This window comes from Ovis aries, chromosome 4, assembly GCF_016772045.2.
Source record: "Ovis aries strain OAR_USU_Benz2616 breed Rambouillet chromosome 4, ARS-UI_Ramb_v3.0, whole genome shotgun sequence".
Lineage (NCBI taxonomy): Eukaryota > Metazoa > Chordata > Mammalia > Artiodactyla > Bovidae > Ovis > Ovis aries.
In genome coordinates this window covers 107898356-107918170 of record NC_056057.1, presented here as the reverse complement: position 1 = coordinate 107918170, position 19815 = coordinate 107898356, and the positions used below count along the sequence as shown (strand labels likewise).

The following is a 19815-nucleotide window of genomic DNA, read 5'->3' as shown; positions in this document are numbered from 1 at the left end:
ATCTGTTTCTCTAGCTTCCATCTCGTCATCTAAATAATCCAGGACTGATGCTACTTGACTCTTCCACCTCTTGTGACCATGAGGAATCCCAGTGCTGGTAGCTGTGTTTGGGGCCGCTGCCTGTGGCCACGACAATGGAGGTGGGCCCGTCCGAAATGCGGACCTGGTAGCATTAGAAAGATCTTGCAGCCAAACAAAATGTGTCCCGCTCTGGGTGCGCCCTGTGAGGTGGTGGGGAAAAAGCAGCTCTAAGAAGCCAAGGAAATAAGTGGGCTTCCCAACACGGATTTATCTACAGACATCAGGCACACACCGGTAATAAATATGAGCATTTATTTGGCACCAGATGGCAATACAAAATCCTGGCAGTGGGAACTGGAAAGGTTCTATCACCTAAGTACTTCCAGATGACACTGAGCCAAGGGCAGGACTTGGCAACGAGTCTCCAAGCCCCCAGCTCATGGAACGAGTGTTTACTGAGCACCTGAACTACCAAAGCCTGGGCGCTGTGCCCGGCACCACGGGAGATGCAGAGGAAGTCGCCCTGCGCGTGACTTCCATTCTCGGGAGCTAATAACACCAGTGGATGAAACAAAACACGTGGGAGGATACGGAGTACAAACACTAAACTGGGTATTTTCACCAAAAGGGAAATTTCGTCAAAGAGTAGGGTTCTAGCTAGGGTTGCTTCCTTTCTTCAGCAAACATTTATTGAAGAGCTATGACGTGCCAGGCACTGGGTGCCTATTAGTGAACAAGACAAGGTTTCCACCCTCATGGAGTTTAAAGGGAGATGCGAATGAACATGTGAAGCACGCACGCATATAATAAGTGATTATACAGTGTGGTAAGTGCAATGAGGGGATTAAACAGAAGACAGAAATAAAGTTAAAAACAACACTAGATTTTTAATAGAATGGCTTGGGAAGGCTTCCACAAAAGGGTGGCCTTTGAGCTCTGACTTGAAGGATAAAGAAGCCACCAGGGCCAAGAGTGGCAAGGGGTAGGGCTCAGCGGACCCAGGAAGAGCGTCTGACACTCTAGGCCAGGAAAGACCTCAGAATGTTTGAGAAACCCAGGGCATCACTGAGCTGCCGCTTACAGGGAAATCAGCACTTACGAGGCCCTGAAGGCCAAGGGAAGGAGTCTGGATTTGATTAGAGGTGTGACAGGAAACCAAAGGGTTCCAAGCAGGGGAGCAAGAGGATCAGATTTATACTTAAAAACCAAAATCAAAATCTGTCATACAGAGATTAGATTGTCGTATGGCAAAAGAAGGCCTTTAAGAATAGAAGGCTTCATGTAAGTGCATATAAAGGTGGTTTCTAGGATTAATAAATAACATATATAGAGCACTGACCTCCCTGAAATGGACAGTCACAATGGGAAGGGGAAATAACACATAAAATCCAGAGGGGATTTAATACGGAAGAAGAAAGCCGGAACAAAGTACTATATTACGTCCTCAAGCAGCCAAACGATCCAATTAAGCTGTATTTTAGACGATTTCGCGGCTGCAGTAAACAGAATGAGACAAAGGTAAAGAGGGGCGAAACAGGAAGCAGAGAGATAACAGCCAGGAAGCTTTTCTAGGAGGGGCACTTCACGGGAAGAAAAACGAGGATAAGGTGGCAGACTGCCAAGCATGAGCAAGCATAGCACCCTTATCTCCTCTGCTGACACTCCCTGCAAGGCTCACTTCAGGTACAAAGCTCAGGGCACCCACAACCCATGAAAAGATCTTGGAAGCTTCCATGGGCAAAGATCAACAAGTTAACAGACACAAGGCATCCAAATTCTGACCTCCACTGAAAGGCTGAATTCCCTGAGCCCCAAGGAGCCAAGAGCTGAGCTGAGAAGGCGGTCCTTCCCAGGGGATACCTCCTGGAACCGAAGGGGACAAACGCAGAGGTCCGGGCCCACCCACAGTAGCAGAGGCTGCTTGGCCTTTTGAAACCAAATGAAAACTGTCTGCGTTGAACTGAAACTCCCACTTTGGGACAAATGGGGCTGGGACATGAAAGGAGAGATGGGAGGTGTGACCTCTGGGACATCTCAGCTCCTGGAACAAAAGCGATTACCAGGGTGCTTCCTCCAAGAGCGCTGGGGCAGGAGCTGAACACAAATACCGAGGAAACCCACACGCCTTCTCCCCGTCAGGGTATGCGTGCACAGTGTCACTCGCCAGGTCCCTCAACGGAGGCCACACGCTCCTGGCAACGAGTCCAGCCAGAGCCAGCTCCACAGGAGAGCTGCGCATGGGAGAAGCTGGCGGGCCGAGGTCACCGGTGAGACGGTGGGTGTGAGAAAGGAGCCTAGGGGAGTCCCAGTCCCTGAGGGGAGGCACAGAAGCCGCGCATCCTGGGGAGAGAGGCTCTACCTCGCCTCCTGAGGCCCAGCGGCCGGTGACGAGGTGGGATGCGGGGGCCGGGGCTGGCATCACGTGGGGGGGTGGCCCGGGAAGAGGTAGAGGTGGCGGCACAGGGTGCTGCAGTACTCGGACATCTCCTTGCAGCGGTGGAACTCCGTGCCAGGGGCGTAGCCTTCCCGCTCCTTGATGAGTGCGTTCACCTGCCAAGGCAGAGACCCAGCAGCCGGGGTATGAGAATCGGGTGCTTTCAGAATCCCAGCACAAGCAGAAGGGTGGTGGAAGACTGAAATCCAGTGCAAGGGAGCAGGAGGGAGGAACACTGCGCGGCCGGGCGGGGCCCACATACCTTCACCAGCATGTCAGCCACGTGCATGTCACAGGCCCTCTCGGAGAACACCTGGGTGAGGGCCTCCACGTACCAGGAGCCCCGCTTGGTGTTGCGCATGGCAGCGGTCCCTGCAACCAGAGCAGCAGCGGGCGCCGGCTGAAGGCCACGGGCACCCTCCCCAGCGGACTGACCTCCCCCACACCCGCCCTGGTCAGAGCCCTGCGTGACAGAGGCTGCCACCTTTGGGATCACTCCTCGGGACACACAATACCTCTGAGGCAGGCGTAGCCACAAATCATGTCTGAGCGGGTGGGCAGCCGTGTCTTCAGCAGCTCCTCTCCACTGGCATCACTCTCCTCGCACTCGGGGGATCGGTCATGGTTCTTCCCATCTTGCTGGTCGACCCCACGATCTGTTTCATCTGTACAAAAGCAGATAAGAGTGGACAAAGACGTTATTTCCTCCCACCTCTCTTGGGCCTGTCACAGGCAAGCCCAAGTTCCCTGCAACTGGGATGGGGAAAAGCCATTTCCAGCTGTTGCCTCCAACCTGTGGCTAATGAATTAATTAAAAAAAAAAGGAAAACAAACACCATCACTCCTTCTCCTCTGCCAGTGTGCACTGATCACGCAGAGGGTGCCCACGCACGAGCACGTATATGTGGTCTGAGCTTTGTCCACTCTGTAAGACAGGGAAAGTGCTCAATTAAATACTCCTTGTAAACAGAACAAAAAGCCGTCTGCGTCCACGATTCACTCGTCCAGTTATCAGTATACCTGGAAGTCAAAGTGCTGCTTATTGCAATACATGACAAGATACTGATACAGTTTTATTACATAAAAAAGAGAAACAAGTTAATAAACCAAAAATATAATTACTACAAGTATGCTGTATGAAAAACACAACCACAATTTCTATGTATTTGAAAAACACATTATAAAACTAAGCATGATCAGCTGTTTCCACGGTATTTTTGATATTTTTAAACCACTTATTATTTATTAATTTCATAAGCCAAGCTGTAGCTGGCACACAAAATTTAAGAGACACTTAAAATTGGGATAAACAACTGTTTTCTCTTAAACAATGTAAAAAGAACACTATTATTCAACTATTACCAGTAGATGCTCAACATCCCCTGAGCACACGCCCAACCTTCTGACCGGGCCTTATCTAGCCCCAGACGTGTTCTCTCTCTGACGTTGTTGTTTGGGAGTGGTAGGAAAGAGACAGAAGGACACACTGCTTGTCAAGCCAAAGGTAACAGAGGATGTAAGCTTTCTTTTTCTTTACACCTCCCGCTCCAAGTAACACCCAAGAGAGCCTTAAAGGGGAGCGAAGCTTGAAGGTCTGTGCAGAAAATGACCAAGATTCACTGATCCAACAAAAATTTACTGTGCAACTGCCACACGCCAAGCACTGTTTTTGTTTTAAGCCCGAGGGATACAGTGAAGAGAAAGTCCCCATCCTCATGGAGCTTACACTCCAGTTTAGGAGCCAGTCATACAGGGCAGGGTCCTTTTTAGAGGCATCAGTTATGTTAACTAAGTACAGCAGAAGACAGGTGAGCTCAGACTTTTAAAGGAACAGCTGGCTTACTGGTCATCCCTTGGAGGATTTGATTTTAAAGGAAAGATTCAGCTTAGCCCAGGAGGGCGCTATCTTTCCCTACCCAGGTCTGGTATTTGTATATAATCTCTGACCCAGGAGAAAATGATGATGAACATGTTTACTTCACTTTGCCAGTGATGCCTCTTACAGGAAACAGGCCAAGCTGCATGCGTCCTTCAAGAGAAAGGAGACACCTTTCCTGCCTTTGTGTCTCAGATCTATTGATCAACGAATGGCTCTTTTCTCATAATATCCCTGTATCTGTTTTCTGTATTATTGCTCCACTTCTTAGGCAAACTAATTTCCATCCTAGACAGCATATTAAAAAGCAGAGATATTACTTTGCCAACAAAGGTCCATCTACTCAAGGCTACGGTTTTTCCAGTGGTCATGCATGGATGTGAGAGACTATAAAGAAAGCTGAGCGCCGAAGAATTGATGCTTTTGAACTGTGGTGTTGGAGGAGATTCTTGAGAGTCCCTTGGACTACAAGAAGATCCAACCAGTCCATCCTAAAGGAGATCAGTCCTGGATGTTCACTGGAAGGACTGATGTTGAAGCTGAAACTCCAATACTTTGGCCACCTGATGCGAAGAGCTGACTCATCTGAAAAGACCCTGATGCTGGGAGAGATTGAGGGCAGAAGGAGAAGGGGACGACAGAGGAGGAGATGGTTTGATGCCATCACCGACTTGATGGACTTGAGTTTGAGCAAGCTCCAGGAGTTGGTGATGGACAGGGAGGTTTGGTGTGCTGCAGTCCATGGGGTCGCAAAGAGTCAGACACGACTGAGCAACTGAACTGAACTGAATTTCCATCTACTCAGCCAATATTTATGACGTGCTACTATGTGTCACGCAGTGCCCTGGGCCCGGGGATATAGCAGGGACACAAAAAGAGGACGTTCCTGCTCACACATACTCTTTTTCTCAGCACTGCTCCCTGTAATCATCCTGAAAAAAAAAATCATCCAATTGTTTCTTACTTGTGCTCCCAATAGTTCTGTACTATTATCTGTGAAAGCCCAAAATCTCAGCTGTGGCTGCAGGTTTATGATCACTAGGATCTGTCTCATGTGGTCAGCCACATCTCACTACACGTGACTGATGCAGATGGAGAACCAGGCATACTTCTGGCTCAGCCCGCTTTGGGGCAGGGGAAGGGGTATCCTTTTCATCTTGATGTGCTTGTCACACTGCACTCCTCCTCTCCCTGAAAGGCTCTACCTGGTATTCCACTGCTGTGCTCTGCTAGGCGTGTGTGCTAAGTCACTTCAGTTGTGTCCGATTCTTTGTGATCCTGTGGTCTTTACCCACCAGGCTCCTCTGTCCATGGGATTCTCCAGGCAAGAATACTGCTATACCCATGCAAAAAATACACTATTTGAATCTTTGGAAAAAGGGACCTTTAAATCAAACTGTAAGTCTCTTAAGGGCACAGACCATGTTATAACAGTTAGAGCTGGTATTTTGTGAATTTACCATGAGCCAGGCACTAAGCTAATATGAACCACTTTCATGGAACCACTTCACTTAACCATCACAACAACATGACCTTAGGACGTGTGATTACCTACATTTTATACTGAGGAAACTAAGGTGGAGGGACATGGAGGAACTCCTCTATAACTTCACATGACTAGTCAGTAGCAGAGGCAGAATCTGACTCCACGTTCAGAGCTTTCAATCATTACTCTTTCCCTCTGTGATGAGAAGCACACCCGATGTCTTCTGAGCGCAATCAGGGAGTCCTGGCTTTTTAAGGGATGAAGAGAGTGCATGCAAGAGGGATGGGAGGAGCTCGCAGAAGAGCAGGAGCCAAAGGCTGACATGGGGCCTCCACACTGCTCTCCCGCACGACACAGGAGGGGCCCGGAGAGGAGAGGAGGCGAGAACGGGGCGTGAGGGAGAAGAGGAGGAGGAGGAGAAAGCAGAAAGGGAGAGGAGAGGCAGAGAAAGAAAAAGAGGAAGAGGATCAAGTGAGAGGGTGAGGAAGCAGAGCAGCTGGCAGACCCTGAACCAGAAAGAGCGATGAGAAAAGCGCACCGGGGTTAATAAGCACAGGGAAAAAGGAAGCGTCCTCAAAGAAGGCGAAGGCACTGGCCGAGAGCGTCCTGGGGGCGGACGTGGCGGTGCGCAGAGAGCTGACCACCTGAGAGCCAGGGGCGGCCCGAGTCCCAGCACACCCCATGCGTCGGGAGACACTTACAGAGCAAGAGAGGCGGTGGCAGCAGTGAACAGAAGGAGGTGCCCAGGGGGTCCGCTAGCACCTGAGAGGAGCAAATAGGAAAGTGAGAGCGGGTGGGAGGCTGCCCGGGGGCCACACCCAGGTGCCGGTCCGCCGGGGCACTCACCTCCACGGCAGGCCTGGATGAAGAACATTTTCGGTTTGTTCTGTAGGCTTGGGCAGTTGGCATTGTCAAAGAGCCGAAAAACCTCTTGTAGCTGCCGGAGAGAAATAAGGGAGAAGAGGGGGTTGGTGGTCAGTGGGACCCCCGAGTCCTGTACACACAAATAGTGGCCATCCCTGGAGAGACGGGCAGCAGGAGGTGGCGTGGCCCAGGTTCACCAGCCGTGGCCACAGACCGGCACGCACCTGGAGCAGTTTGCCGTCCACGCCGTAGACGCTGCCCTCCACGCCGTGGGAGAGGAGCGCCACTATGCAGGAGTCAGTGACTCGGTGAGCCGGGAGCTGGGCAAAACTCTGCAGTTTCTCTTGCATTTCCTAGGAGAAAGATGCCTTTCAGGGTTGCTCCCCAGAGTCAGCACCTATACAAGCTTCCTTTTGGTGTCTGAAGCCCTAGGCTATTAGAAAATCAAACGTGTCTTCTACCAAGTCAGAAGCTAAGTAAGCACGAGAAAACTACATGACTTTAGCAGGAGACCCAGGTTCAATCCCTGGGTCGAGAAGATCCGCTGGAGAAGGAGATGGCAACCCACTCCAGTATTCACGCCTGGAAAATCTCATGGACACAGGAGCCTCGTGGGCTGCAGTCCATGGGGTCACAAAGACTGAGCAACTAACACTCACTTAGACGAAACACTGAATATAATGACTCACAGGCTCATTACAAGCTCATGTGAAGAACTCCTGGAGTGAAGCCAAGTTACTAATGAAGCTAATCATGCAGATGCTAGTTAACTTGACCCACTCTCCAGGCATCAACCAGCTCTTTCTTCAGCGCATGTGCCCTTGTACGTTAATGGCACAAAGGGGACCACCAGGTAAACTGTGAATGAGTAAGTAACACGCTTACAAGAAAGTAACAGCCGTTAAGAACTGCTCTGTGACCACGGGCTCACAGGATCATGACAATAGAGGACAGCAGTACTTCTATGCTGTTTTCTGTCTCAGAAATGAAGTTCCCAGGGACAATGATGACGTCTGTACAAAAATACTTTTGCTCACAGAAGAACACACTCTACAGAGGACTCTGGACAGGGTCATGACTACCCACATGAGCCGGTGGATCAGAGAGACCTAGGTTTAACCCCTGGGTTCATAAATTAGAACAGGTTCTAATATCCACTTTGTAAGAAGACAATTAAGAGTAAATTTTCTCTGAGTTTGTAAAGATTAAATGAAACACTGCATCCATTGCTGCTGTTGTTTAGTGGCTAAGTCATGTCCGACTCTTTTGTGATCCCAAGGACTGTAACCCGCCACACTCCTCGGTCCATGGGATTTCTCAGGCAAGAACACTAGAATGGGTTGCCATTTCCTTCTCCAGGGAATCTTCCCAACCTAGGGATCGAACCCAAGTCTCCTGCATTGGCAGGTGAGTTCTTTACCATTGAGCCACCAAGGAAGCCCCGAGATATTGCATAGAAAGGGCTTATCACTATGCCTGGCACATACTGCAAAGACCTGCCTTCATACTGTGCCTTCTAATGAAGGGTAGCAATATTGTTTTTCCAAAGAAACACTGTAGTCCAGCTTAAGAATCTTTTTGATCTTGCACTAGACTGCCATATATGAGTAACACTCCTAAGCATTTGCTCTATACAATGGAAAGTTATAATACATCTAATAGCATAATTATACCAATGTGATACAAACTGTAAATTACGTCTCCCTCTACAACTCAAAATGTCTAGATTGTCTCTGAGATGAGCAGGGAGAAAATGAGTTTATTTTGCTATGAATTTGACCAAAATATAATGAAGAATGTGCTATAAAGCAGAGCAGTTTCAGTACACGTGTGTCTAACAGCACCATACCCAGCTCCTACTTGTATTAACAGGCTTGTGGAGGCTCAGCTTGCCAGGAGCAAAGACTGCATTTCCTGCAGACTCCCGGGTGAGGCTGATGTTGCTCTTTGAGAGGTCACACAAGCCCTCCATGTGAGTCTGATGTGCTAACATGTGAGAACTCATCTGCTGTTTGGAACATATCTGTTTGCAGATAACTGAGATTTCATAAAAGACTTGAAAATCTACAGTTTCACTGGAAATGGAGAAACTGGTTGTGTTGAAAGGGCATGTATACTTTCTGAGCAAACAGAACCCAGCCATAATTCTGGAGATCTTAAGGTAATAAAAGATATCCAAAATTAATTCAATAATATATAATCTCCAGAGAATACATATAAGTTATGACTGCTCCTCTGGAGTTGACTATAACAGAATTTAACATGTCAACAGTGCAAGCTAATTTTGCTCCAAGGAAATAAAAGTATAAGTTTGACACTCAGGAGCATTTTGAACTAAACTGAGGTTATTACATCAGTAAACAGAAGACAACAAAGTCCAAAGTAAGAATAGAAAGGCTCTGTAACTGAATTTAATAAGACTAAACCACTGAATAAATGGGGGTTAGTCATTTGGGGGAATTTTTCTGAAAGCAGCATAGCTTAAAATAGGATCTTGAGATCTATTTTTGATAAAATTACAGTGCTTCTATAAATAGCAGGGCTCTTCACACTTGTACGTGTTTTTGGCTGGGGGACACAGAAGGGAATAACCTGTGAACTCCCTGCAACTACACACAAAATCCTGTAGGCAGCTGCATTTTCCAGAGATGACCCATAGCGCTTGTCACTATACTCTCAAAGCCAGCTATAAACCAATACCTGGTGAAAAGAAATCTGCCACTTTAAAGGGTATCTCATTGCCTAACATACAATAAACTGTAATTCTAGAACTAGTAACCTCAAGAGGTGGAAGCAATGAGAACAGACTCTGATGAAGAACGGAAGCATTGAACACCTCCATGGGCAGGGAAGATACCAGTGTGCTCACCAGCACCATCAGCGTAAGACAATTCTTCAAGATTACACCATCTCAGACTTTTAAATGACATTATCTCTAAAGCAAAAAGAGAATAGGGGGAGAAAAAGAGGATCCAAATTTCCTTGGTTCTGTCTCTGGCCTGCTGAGGACATTCGATCAGAAAGAAAGTATTCCTGTGCAAACGCCCATTGCACCAAATGGTCACACCGACTGCTGTCCTCTGGTTTCAACCGTGCCTGTGAGCTCGCCCGGCCGCTGTCAGAAGCTGCCCCTGCACTGTCCCGTTCTGCACCTCCAGAGCTGCTGAGGACCAGATACCCTCAAGGTTCAATCCTAGCCCTCTGGCTCCTTCTTGGAGATCACAGGCTCTCATTACTTAAGTCTTTTTCCTATACTAGTAGTTCCCAAATTCACGTCTTTGGTCCTGACTTACTCGGGGGCTCTCAATTCCTTACATTTTTCTTCTTCCATGTTATTGAGTCACATATTATTCTTCCATATTATTCAGTCACAAAGCACTGACGGTACAATCATGCCATTATACTATTTTCCACGTGTGTCCTTTTCCTTTTGGTCTGCTATCCTGTTCGGAACCCCTGCCATCTCATCACAGCATGTGGGGTCTCAGTTCCCCAGCCAGGGATCGAACCTGCACCCCGTGCACTGGAAGCATGAAGTCTTAACCACTGGACCTCCAGGGAAGCCCTCTACCTCATTCTTTACAATGGTATCATATTAATCTTCCTGAATCATCACTGTGAATGCATCACCTTTCTATTCAAAAACTACTAATGATGTTGGAGTGTTAACACAAGGAAGTCCAATTCCTTTGGGAAAGACATTCAAGGCCCTGGGCATTCTGGTCCCCTGATCTCCAATCTTGTTTTGGCACTCCTGGGCCCCAGACACTTGGTTCACCACAAGGTCCTGAACATCACCCACAGCTCTAACCTGTATGCTGTGGCCCCTGTGTAGGACCCCTTCACCCCTCCTCTCTCCTCAGCAGCTTCCACCCTCCAGAGACAGCTGAAGTCTCACACCCTCCTGACCACATCTACCCAGGTGATGGCTTCTTCCTCTTCACTACTGCAGAAGACACCGTCTCTAATCCTTTGTCGTCTCAGGAACATTAGGGGACGTGCTGCTGCATTTTTTTTTTTTTAAACTGAAATCAAGACTTTCATCTAACTGAGGTCCCCTGAATTCAAGGTTCACATTTTAAAAAATCTCTGAGAGCTCACATAGTTCCCCATTATAAGGGTCTCAAAATTTAGAGTGAAAGTCACTCAGTCATGTCCAGCTCTTTGGACCCCATGGGCTATATATAGTCCATGGAATTCTCCAGGCCAGAATACTGGAGTGGGTAGCCTTTCCCTTCTCCAGGGGATCTTTCTAACCCAGGGATCAAACCCAGGTCACCCGCATTGCAGGCGGATTCTTTACCAGCTGAGCCACAAGGGAAGCCCGAGAATACTGGAGTGGGTAGCCTGTCCCTTCTCCAGGGGATCTTCCTGACCCAGGAATTGAACCAAGGTCCTACACTGAAGGCAGATTCTTCACCCACTGAGCTATCGGGGAAGCTCTGGCAGTTCACATAGTTCCCCATTATAAGGGGCTCAAAATTGAACTCTACTGCAATTCAAGTCATGGAACAATGTAATCAGAGAATCAGAATCCAACAGGTCCTTGAATCTGCATCAGGGAATGAGATCTGTGAAGTTGGCTCATAGGCCCATCACAGCTACTGAATGTCACCAAGAAGCAGGAGCCCAGAGCTGACTTGGTGATTAGGGATGTATCTTTTAACTATCAGGCACATAAAATCCTTTATCAACTGCATAAAATTTGGAAAACAAAGAAAGAGTATATCCCTAGTAAAAGGAATGATTAGACCAAAACCATTAAAGAAACGGAAACAGCATTCATTTTGTTAAATGACCTTCTAATAGGACTCCCTCTGAAAGAATTACTGTTGTCCCCCCTTACTCCAAGCCCAGGAAACTCTCAGGAAAGTACCTGATGATCCAAGAACCTGTTCTAGCCATGGCTTTGAAGCAAGCCTGAGTTTACTCCTTTGCAGGAGCTGCTATCACTGAGAAGCTGGCAACAGCAGGACAACATTCAGGTATCAACCACTGAAACTGGCCTTACCTGAAGTTTAGCAGACATATAATCTATTTCATAGAAGTAAGACAACTGAGAAACAAAAATGAAATCCACAGACAATGCTGAAGACAGACAGGGACCACACTACCTCAACAGATCAAATAGAATCTCCTAGAAACCTTTTTACCATGGACATTCCCAAAGGCAAGTTTAGGAAAATACTGTTTTCCTGGAATCAAATGGAAGAATTAGTATCGATCTACCAATGCACTATTTTCAGTTTCAAAACAGAACTCCCTAAAGGTAAAACCGTCAGTGGTACAGCCAGTAATTGAGGCTAACGGAGACTAACTGATCACAAAAATGCTGATGACCTGCAGGAATCTAGTTCACAAGTTATCTACCCGAAGATCTGTCTTGTGGTCACACAACTTATAACAACAGGTCATGTTAATTCACGAAACAGCAACAAAACAGTATTTCACAAGCACAATTCTAGCAAACTTTTATCAGCCAATGTCATCATGAGAATAATAGCTGGAACCCTAAGCAGCAGTATCAATCAAGAAGTCACTGTCCTGTGTAGTCCTGACTTGTATGTACCTTTCCTTGGTTGGCTGGGTGCGTATCAGTGTCTCCTCACCTCCTGAGTGCTTGGGAAACAAGTTGCTTAGCTGGGAGAACCCGATCCTGGACCATTCTTACTCAGGAAGCACAGCCACCCTGGGAGGTCAACACTGCAGCAGCCGGCTGGCCCCAGATCTTTCTCTCTCTCCTTTTAAAACTTTATGTATTTATTTTGGCTGTGCTGGGTCTTCCTGGGAGGGCTTTTCTCTAATTTAGGAGAGCAGGGGGCTACTCTCCTGTTGTGAAACACAGGCTCCAGGGCGCTCAGACTCAGTGGTTGTGGCTCCTGGGCTCTAGAGCACAGACTCTGAAGCTGGGGCACGTGGGCTTAGTTGCTCTGAGACACGTGGGATCTTCCCAGATGAGGGATCGGACTCATGTCTCCTGCATTGGAAGGCGCACTCTTTACCACTGGGCTACCAGGGAAGTCCCTCTTTCCTTTTTTCAAAAACTAGGCTGCAAGGTGGGAGACAGAATACAGTAAGTAAAAAGTAGGGAGAGAGAGTAACTCTAGTAAAGCCCAGCCCGCCTGGCTTATAAGAGCATGGACATGTCTGGCCCCCACGTGTCACCAGCTCTCTGATGCACATGTCAACATGCCCTGCGCCTCAGGTACCTACCTGTGCGGTCTGGTCAAGAAGAACATGAACTTTGTAGCCCAAGAGCTTGAAGAGGGTGACGAGAGTGCTGTGGTCCACATCCCCTCCCGAGCGGAATTCCAGGTCTTTCTCTCCAGTGAAGTGCACGTTGCTCAGCACCAGTGCCAGGCCGCGGGGCCGAGACTGCAACCGGTAGGCCTGGCGAGGGGCACCCGATGAGACCGTCAGCTTCGTGAGGACAGAAACTATGCCTCCCCCTCCAAAATGAGACATTTCAAGAAAACTAAGACGTCACATTCTTCTTTGTAGCCCCACCAGGTCAAAATATAGAAATGCCCACAAAAGACAGTCAGTGGACAATGCTTTCAAGACTAACAAGGCGAAAAGGAAATGATGTACACACAAGCTAGCTACATTCAGATGCCCAGGAAGGGGATCTCATCTCCCAGTGCCTTTCCTCTTGCCATTTTCCAAGACTCACCAGCTGGTGGTGTGTCTGATAAAACTCAGGCGTGCAGGGCTTCACCTGAAGGCAGGGAGGACCATCTCCATGGTCTAGGGAGTGCTCCACTGCATCTGCGGCGCACAAACCAGAAAAACTAGCTTATAGTCTACCCGGCAATCTTAGTATTTTCATATAACCTCAGGTGCCCTTTGGTTTCGCTCACTCCCCTGGTTTGTAAGCACTACGGAGACAGAGACCCTGTTTGCTTTTGCTCATCACGGGATCCTCTGCACTGGACCCTCTGCACTGGACCTGCCTAGAGTAGCAGGTGCTCAACCCACTCAATGACTGAATGCGGTATCTGATAAAAGTCTTATTCTAATCAGGAGGCTAATAAGTCAGCAGGCTAGAGGCCCACAGCGTAGTTTTTCCTCACTGTAAAGTAACTCAGCTGTATACAAACACACTAATCACGTGCAGGAATCTCCTACCTGCACCAGTTGCTCCAAAGGCCAATCACCATTAAAAAAGTCATTTGTTATGGAAGGGAAACAGGTCCAATCTACACCCCACCTAAACTGTCCTGCTGGTCCCTAACAAATGCACCGAGGAAACTATGCCAATTATGAACAAAAATAGGTATCACACTAGGCAAAGTCAGATACCAGTCAAGGAAACAGAAGTCAATCTGCAACGGGGGACTGGTTGGGGCGGACAGGAGGAGGGGTTGTGCTATCTTACATCATCAATTCTTACCTGGAGACAGGCGGAGCCGCTTGTGGGGGGCACAGGACTCACACACCGGGAAAGGGAGACTCAGGTCATAGTCACAGCTCAACTGTAAGAAAGCAGGACCCACCAAGCCAGGCTCAGGGGAACTGGTTCAGATCAAGTAATACAGAACCCTAGTCCCCCTACCCCAACTCATCCCCACTGTCTCAAAGATGCCTTTCCCACCAAACTAGCCTTTCTCAACACACACAGCCTAGGGCTCCATACCGGGGGGACTACAGGCTGAAGACCTGACAGGGTTCTGAGCAGCAGCTCCTCCAGGTGACTCTGCTTGGTCTCCCTCAGGGCCACACAGAAGGCATCAAAGGCCTGGGGGCCTCTCTTGGGCAGCAAGTTGAGGAGTTCCACGTTCTGGCCAAAACTGCCCGTCTTGGCCTATAAGAATAAAACATGACATCACCTTTACTCATCCAGCTGTAATCCTATTTCTCCAGGCGAGCTTCCCACTAACATCATCATCTGTCTCAAGAACTCCTTTTCACAGAAAGAAATGGATGTGTGAACTCCTTCCCGTTACTCGTGGATTCTGTCTTTTCTGTCAAATGCTTGAGGGCAGAAATGCATTTTCACTGCCTTAGTGAAGAATGACATCTTTCCCCCACTGTACTGTACTCTATTCTTGCTCTGACCACCAATGTATTTCCCTGGGTTTCCTCTTTTGCCTCGATACCTGAATGTGCTCTCTCATTTCCAAGGTGATAATGTCCCTCTCTAGGAGGTGTTCCAACAGTTCGCTCAGCAGCAGCTCTTTGGCCAACACCACTCGGTTCTTTTTGAGAGCTTCCTGATGGTCAGGATGCATGCCACACCCTCTCAACATCCTGCAGATAAAAGGCAGACAGAAAAGCCGTCAATACAAGATTTGGCATAGAGGAGTGGGGTGCAAGAGGTGTCGGTAGGAAAAATATAAGGAACAGGGCTTCCGATAACTAAGACATACTTTACTCAATCTGCTTAAAATCACAGAAGTATTGTTATTAGGCAGTGACACATTGATTATAAGCAAATGATATAAATCCTTTACAGAGGATGTTCAGCTGAGATCATCTTCTGTGTTCTAACTAGAATAACAAATGTCTATCGTAACAAAAATCATACACACACAAGTATACATATTCACAATAAGGAATACTCCTCTGTCAGACCAATTTTAATTCAGGAGTGCTGCAGAAAACATTTCACATTACTTATCTAAGTTGCTGACAGTGACTGAATTTAAAATAATCCTCTGTGAGAAATAAAATAATTTAATACAATGGCAAAAAGTCAACGGACAACTTTAACAGCAAATAAATCACACACACACATACCCCTCTCAAGCCTGTATTGCACTATGTGCTGTGCTTATTTGCTTCAGTCCTGTCCGACTCTTTGTAACCCTAAGGACTGTAAGCCCACCAAGCTCCTCTGTCTATGGGAGCCTCCAGGCAAGAATACTGCAGTGGGTTGCCATGCCCTCCTCCAGGGGATCTCCCTGACCCAGGGATTGAACCCGCGTCTCTTATATCTCCTGCACTGGCAGGCAGGTTCTTACCACTAGCGCCACCTGGGAAGCCCACTTATACCACCTAAAACTATGGTTTTTTAAAACTGTTAGCTCCCGTGACAAAATGACACCAGAAATGACCAGAATCCTATAAGAACCGAATTAAGTAGAAAGTCTGACAGTGACAGCAGATAAATGTCAATGACAGAAACAATCAGTGTAACTTGAAATCACTTATAGGGTTAATCCCTATAAAAGCCAAAATTATTTTGGTAAGTTAGTTTATGAGGGATGCCTTCATTTCAAGGACTCCTTCATTTGGCTATGTATTTGGAAAGAGATCAGCTTCTGTTGATGAACTAAAAGAATCCTATTTCCAATATATACCATCTATATGCTTAGTATATTTAAGTTCCACACTTGTCAGCCTGCTCAGTTTCCACATACATAACAACAGTGAGGATCTGCTGGCAGTAAGAAAGATAACAGCTTCAGTTTGCAACGTAAAAATCTATTTTAAAATGCATCCTGATTTCAAAGATGTTAAAATGAGTTTGTGTAGGGGTTGAGGGTGAGTGAAAGTGAAATCTCTCAGTCGTGTCCAACTTTTTGGGACCCATGGACAGTAGCCTACCAGGCTCCTCCATCCATCCATGGGATTTTCCAGGCAAGAGTACGGGAGTGACGGGGACATACATCTCAGAATCAGTGAAATACCACGCATTTGTAGAATGTCCATGGTTTAATTCTAGAATGGAGGAGGGAAAAGCAGCTTTGGAAGAGCTTCTGAGGCACAAGAAATCCAAAGTAGAGGAACCAGCCGGTAGAACACTCCCAGGGTTGTGTTGTTTAGTCATTGTGTCCAACTCTTTCGTGACCCCATCGACTGTAGCTGCTGGGCTCCTCTGTCCATGGGATTTCCCAGGCAAGAATACTGGAGTGGGCTGCCATTTCCTTCTCTAGGGCCCAGGGTTACAGGTAGCCAACTTTCATTGATTTTGGGGTTTGGGACAGTGATGTTTGAAACTCCGCTTTAACTTCTTGTTTCTGTCCTATCGTAATACTCTCATTACCCCATATATTCATTAAAAACCTGCTACGACAATACAATCTGTAGAGAAGTCAGAAATGTCATTAAGAATCACCTTGGCACCTGCCAATGCAGGAAACACGGTTCGATTCCTGGTCTAGGAAGATCCCACGTGCAGCAGAGCAACTAAGCCCGTATGCCACAACTACTTCGCATGTGCTTTAGAGCCCAGGAGCCACAACTACTGAAGTCAGCGTACCCTAGAGCCTGTGCTCCTCAACAAGAGAGGAGCACAACTAGTCCACCAACTAGAGAAAGCCCCAATGCAGCAACGAGGACTCAGCACGGCCATAAATAAATAAATACTTTTTTTTTTTTTTTTAAAGAATCACCTTGGAACACACACCAAAGCAGACATGCATGAACTCTGATAAAAATAAGTGTTAATAGGTCAGTCTCAAGATAACATCGCAGCTGGATACTGGGTATTTCCTCAGGATACACACCAATGGTGGGGCAGTTTACTTTTTTCTCTTAATTTACTAGTATTTTCTCCTTGAAACTTTATCCTCCCTTGGTTTCCATGCCACCATTCTCTCCAGTTTCCCTCTCTCCCTACTAGGTCCCTGTTTTCCTTCACAGGACCTTTGGTCTGCCCTTAAACGATGACAATCCCTCTCAAAGTCTCTCCCCATTCCATCTCATTCACACAATTCACTAATCGACACTCAGTTTTTAACTCCAAGTTCTGGACTTAAATTTTCAATCAGTAACTCATTAGGGTTTGATGTGAAGCACCATCCATTCTCCACACACCTGCTCCTTCCAGTATTCCGTATCTTGGGCAGTTTCAAACATGGACTTTTCAGAAGTAACCACAATCACTTAGAACTTTAAGACACATACGGAAAGGGAGGAGGGAGTGGAGAAAACGGACGCAAAGGTGAGTTTTAAAAGTCCTGATTCTGTGTCCTTCTGCAGGTCTGGTTCGAAAGCCCTCAGTTAATCTTCTGGGTCTGCCATGAAAGGATTTACCTAGGGCAGAGACCGAGGCACACTCACCTCCTTGTCTCAAAGTACTCAAATCCCAACACCTCTGTGGAATGCTTTGAAAATCTGTTCACTACACCCAATGCAATACAGATCATGATCTACTCGACTTAAAACAAATGCACACCAGGCAGAGGTCTGCAGGTCTCACAGGTGTTTAAGAGAGCAGTTTAGTTCCTGAAAAGGGAGGCACGAAACAGAAAAGATAAAGAATCATTTAAGAGAAGCGGAGATTAGGCGGGACTGAAAAGAGCTCCCCTGGTTCAGAGCCCCGTGCGTTGGAAGAAATGGAGGCTGGGGAGTCTGTGCACGAGACGGACAAGGCCCAGAAGAGATTCGCCCGCTTGCGCTCCCCTCGGTCATTGCTTCCCTGGCTGGAAGCGCGGATATAGCTGCTTCCAGGGGCTCCGAGGTGACGAGGCGCCAGGATCACACGCCAGAAATCTGCGTTCCTCCCCTCGGACCCACTAAGGACCCCCGGACTCTCCCCACTCACCTGCGCCCCCTATCAGCGGCCATCTGCTCCTTTGGCTGGAGGGCTGACTGGGAGCCCGCGCTCGGCGCCGCCATTTCCCGCTTTTCCCGGGCTGTGCGCGCACCCCCAACAGCCCAAACAAACCACGAGCCTCCGGGTCCTCAGCATCCCTCCCCCGTCCGCCGGCGCGCAACGCGCCTGCGCACTGCCTCCTCTAGCTCCGCCCCTACCCCTCCACGCGAGGCCGGCCCTGCCGGAGCGGCCGCCGCAGCGCGCGCAGGCGCAGAACCCGCACGGTGGGCGCGCTGACCAATAGGGCGAGCGAGCGCGCTAGGCGGAAGGGGAAGCGAGGGCCGTCCCGCCCTACATGGCCATCCGATTGGTCGATGGTTCCCGCGGAAATCACAGCTCCCTCCCCGGCACCGCCCGCCTCTCCTCGCCCGCCTATTGCGAGAACTCTGTGGAGACGGGTGTGGCCGGACTTTTCAATTTATTGAACTGTTGGGACCCGCGTAGGGAGGACAAGGAAAGCACTGAAAGGCCCTGGACAGCTTCCCTGCGCAAAGAGTGAGAAGAGTGGGTCAGGGATGGTCGAGCAGCTCCCTCGGGCTCAAACCTGTGTTACAGGCTGAGACCGTGATTACGGAGAAGCTGGCGTTCTGTTTGGATCTGAGGAAGCCGGCCAGGGAGCCTGGGGTAAAACCCAGCGTCACAGCGCAGGGGTGAGGCTGAAGCAATCGCACACAGCGCTCAAGTGGCTCCAGTGCCTTAATAGATGATTTATGAGGGAGCCTTAGATACTCGAATTCCTTGGTGGCCCAAACGGTAAAAGCGTCTGCCTACAATGCGGGAGACCTGGGTTCGATCCCTCGGTCAGGAAGATCTCCTGGAGAAGGAAATGACAACACACTCCAGTACTTTTGCCTGGAAAATCCCATGGGCGGAGAAGCCTGGTAGGCTACAATCCATGGGGTCGCAAAGAGTCGGACACGATTGAGTGACTTAACTGTCTCTTTCTTAGATATTCCACCACTTCTCTCCAAGAAGGTCGGGTCGATCATCATATCCACCCATCCTGAAAATCAGAAGTCTCTCCCCCCTGGGGCAGTTTAACTCCCTGCTTCCCCATCAGATGGGGACCCTGCATTGGAAACTGCTGTCCAGCCCCCCTGATGGCTCAGTTGGTAAAGAATCTGCCTGCAATGCAAGAGACCCAGGTTTGATTCCTGGGTCAGGAAGATCCACTGGAGAAGTGATAGGCTACCCACTCCAGTATTCTTGGCCTTCTCTTGTGGCTCAGCTGGTCAACAATCTGCTACAGTGTGGAAGACCTGGGTTCAGTCCCTGGGTTGGGAAGATCCCCTGGAGAAGGGAAAGGCTATCCAATCCAGTATTCTGGCCTGGAGAATTCCATGGATTGTGTGGTCCATGGAGTCGCAAAGACTCTGACAGGACAGAGCGACTTTCACTTTCACTCCAGCCCCCAGCCCCACTGCGCAGGAACTGCTCCCTTTGTAGAACAGGGACCATCCCAGTTGCAATTCCCTCTGCTCCTCTAGGAGGCTAGCTTACTCCTGGTATACTCAGCCCGCCCTGTCTGCAGACACAATTGGTTCCCGGTTCTGTATACAGGAAGTCCTCCACCCCCTCACCAGCCATTGACC

General features: G+C 48.3%; 1 protein-coding gene across 2 annotated transcripts; it reads right to left on the bottom strand.

Moving 5' to 3' along the window:
• Positions 1–316: 316 nt before the first annotated feature.
• CASP2 (caspase 2) lies at positions 317–18358 on the bottom strand. 2 transcript variants are annotated; one of them, XM_012177298.5, is made up of 11 exons: positions 18173–18358; positions 14781–14931; positions 14318–14485; positions 14075–14156; positions 13355–13449; positions 12895–13071; positions 6906–7034; positions 6664–6754; positions 2971–3120; positions 2718–2827; positions 317–2571 (listed from the first exon to the last, which is right to left on the bottom strand). In XM_012177298.5, exons 1-11 carry the CDS (start codon positions 18244–18246, stop codon positions 2440–2442), a joined length of 1359 nt encoding a protein of 452 aa, XP_012032688.2. In that variant the 5' UTR covers positions 18247–18358; the 3' UTR covers positions 317–2439. The 2 variants fall into 2 exon arrangements, with proteins under 2 accessions (XP_012032688.2, XP_012032689.2); XM_012177299.5 differs by lacking the exons at positions 317–2571; positions 2718–2827; positions 2971–3120 and adding an exon at positions 6515–6579.
• Positions 18359–19815: the final 1457 nt, after the last annotated feature.

Coding starts and splice junctions, on each gene's coding strand:
- CASP2 (XM_012177298.5), bottom strand. CDS start 18,246: ATGGCGGCGCCGAGCGCGGGCTCCCAGTCAGCCCTCCAGCCAAAGGAG. Junction 7,035..12,894: donor TTCTTGACCAGACCGCACAG/GTAGGTACCTGA, acceptor TCTTTCTCCTAG/GAAATGCAAGAGAAACTGCA. Junction 6,755..6,905: donor TGGACGGCAAACTGCTCCAG/GTGCGTGCCGGT, acceptor TCTCTCCGGCAG/CTACAAGAGGTTTTTCGGCT.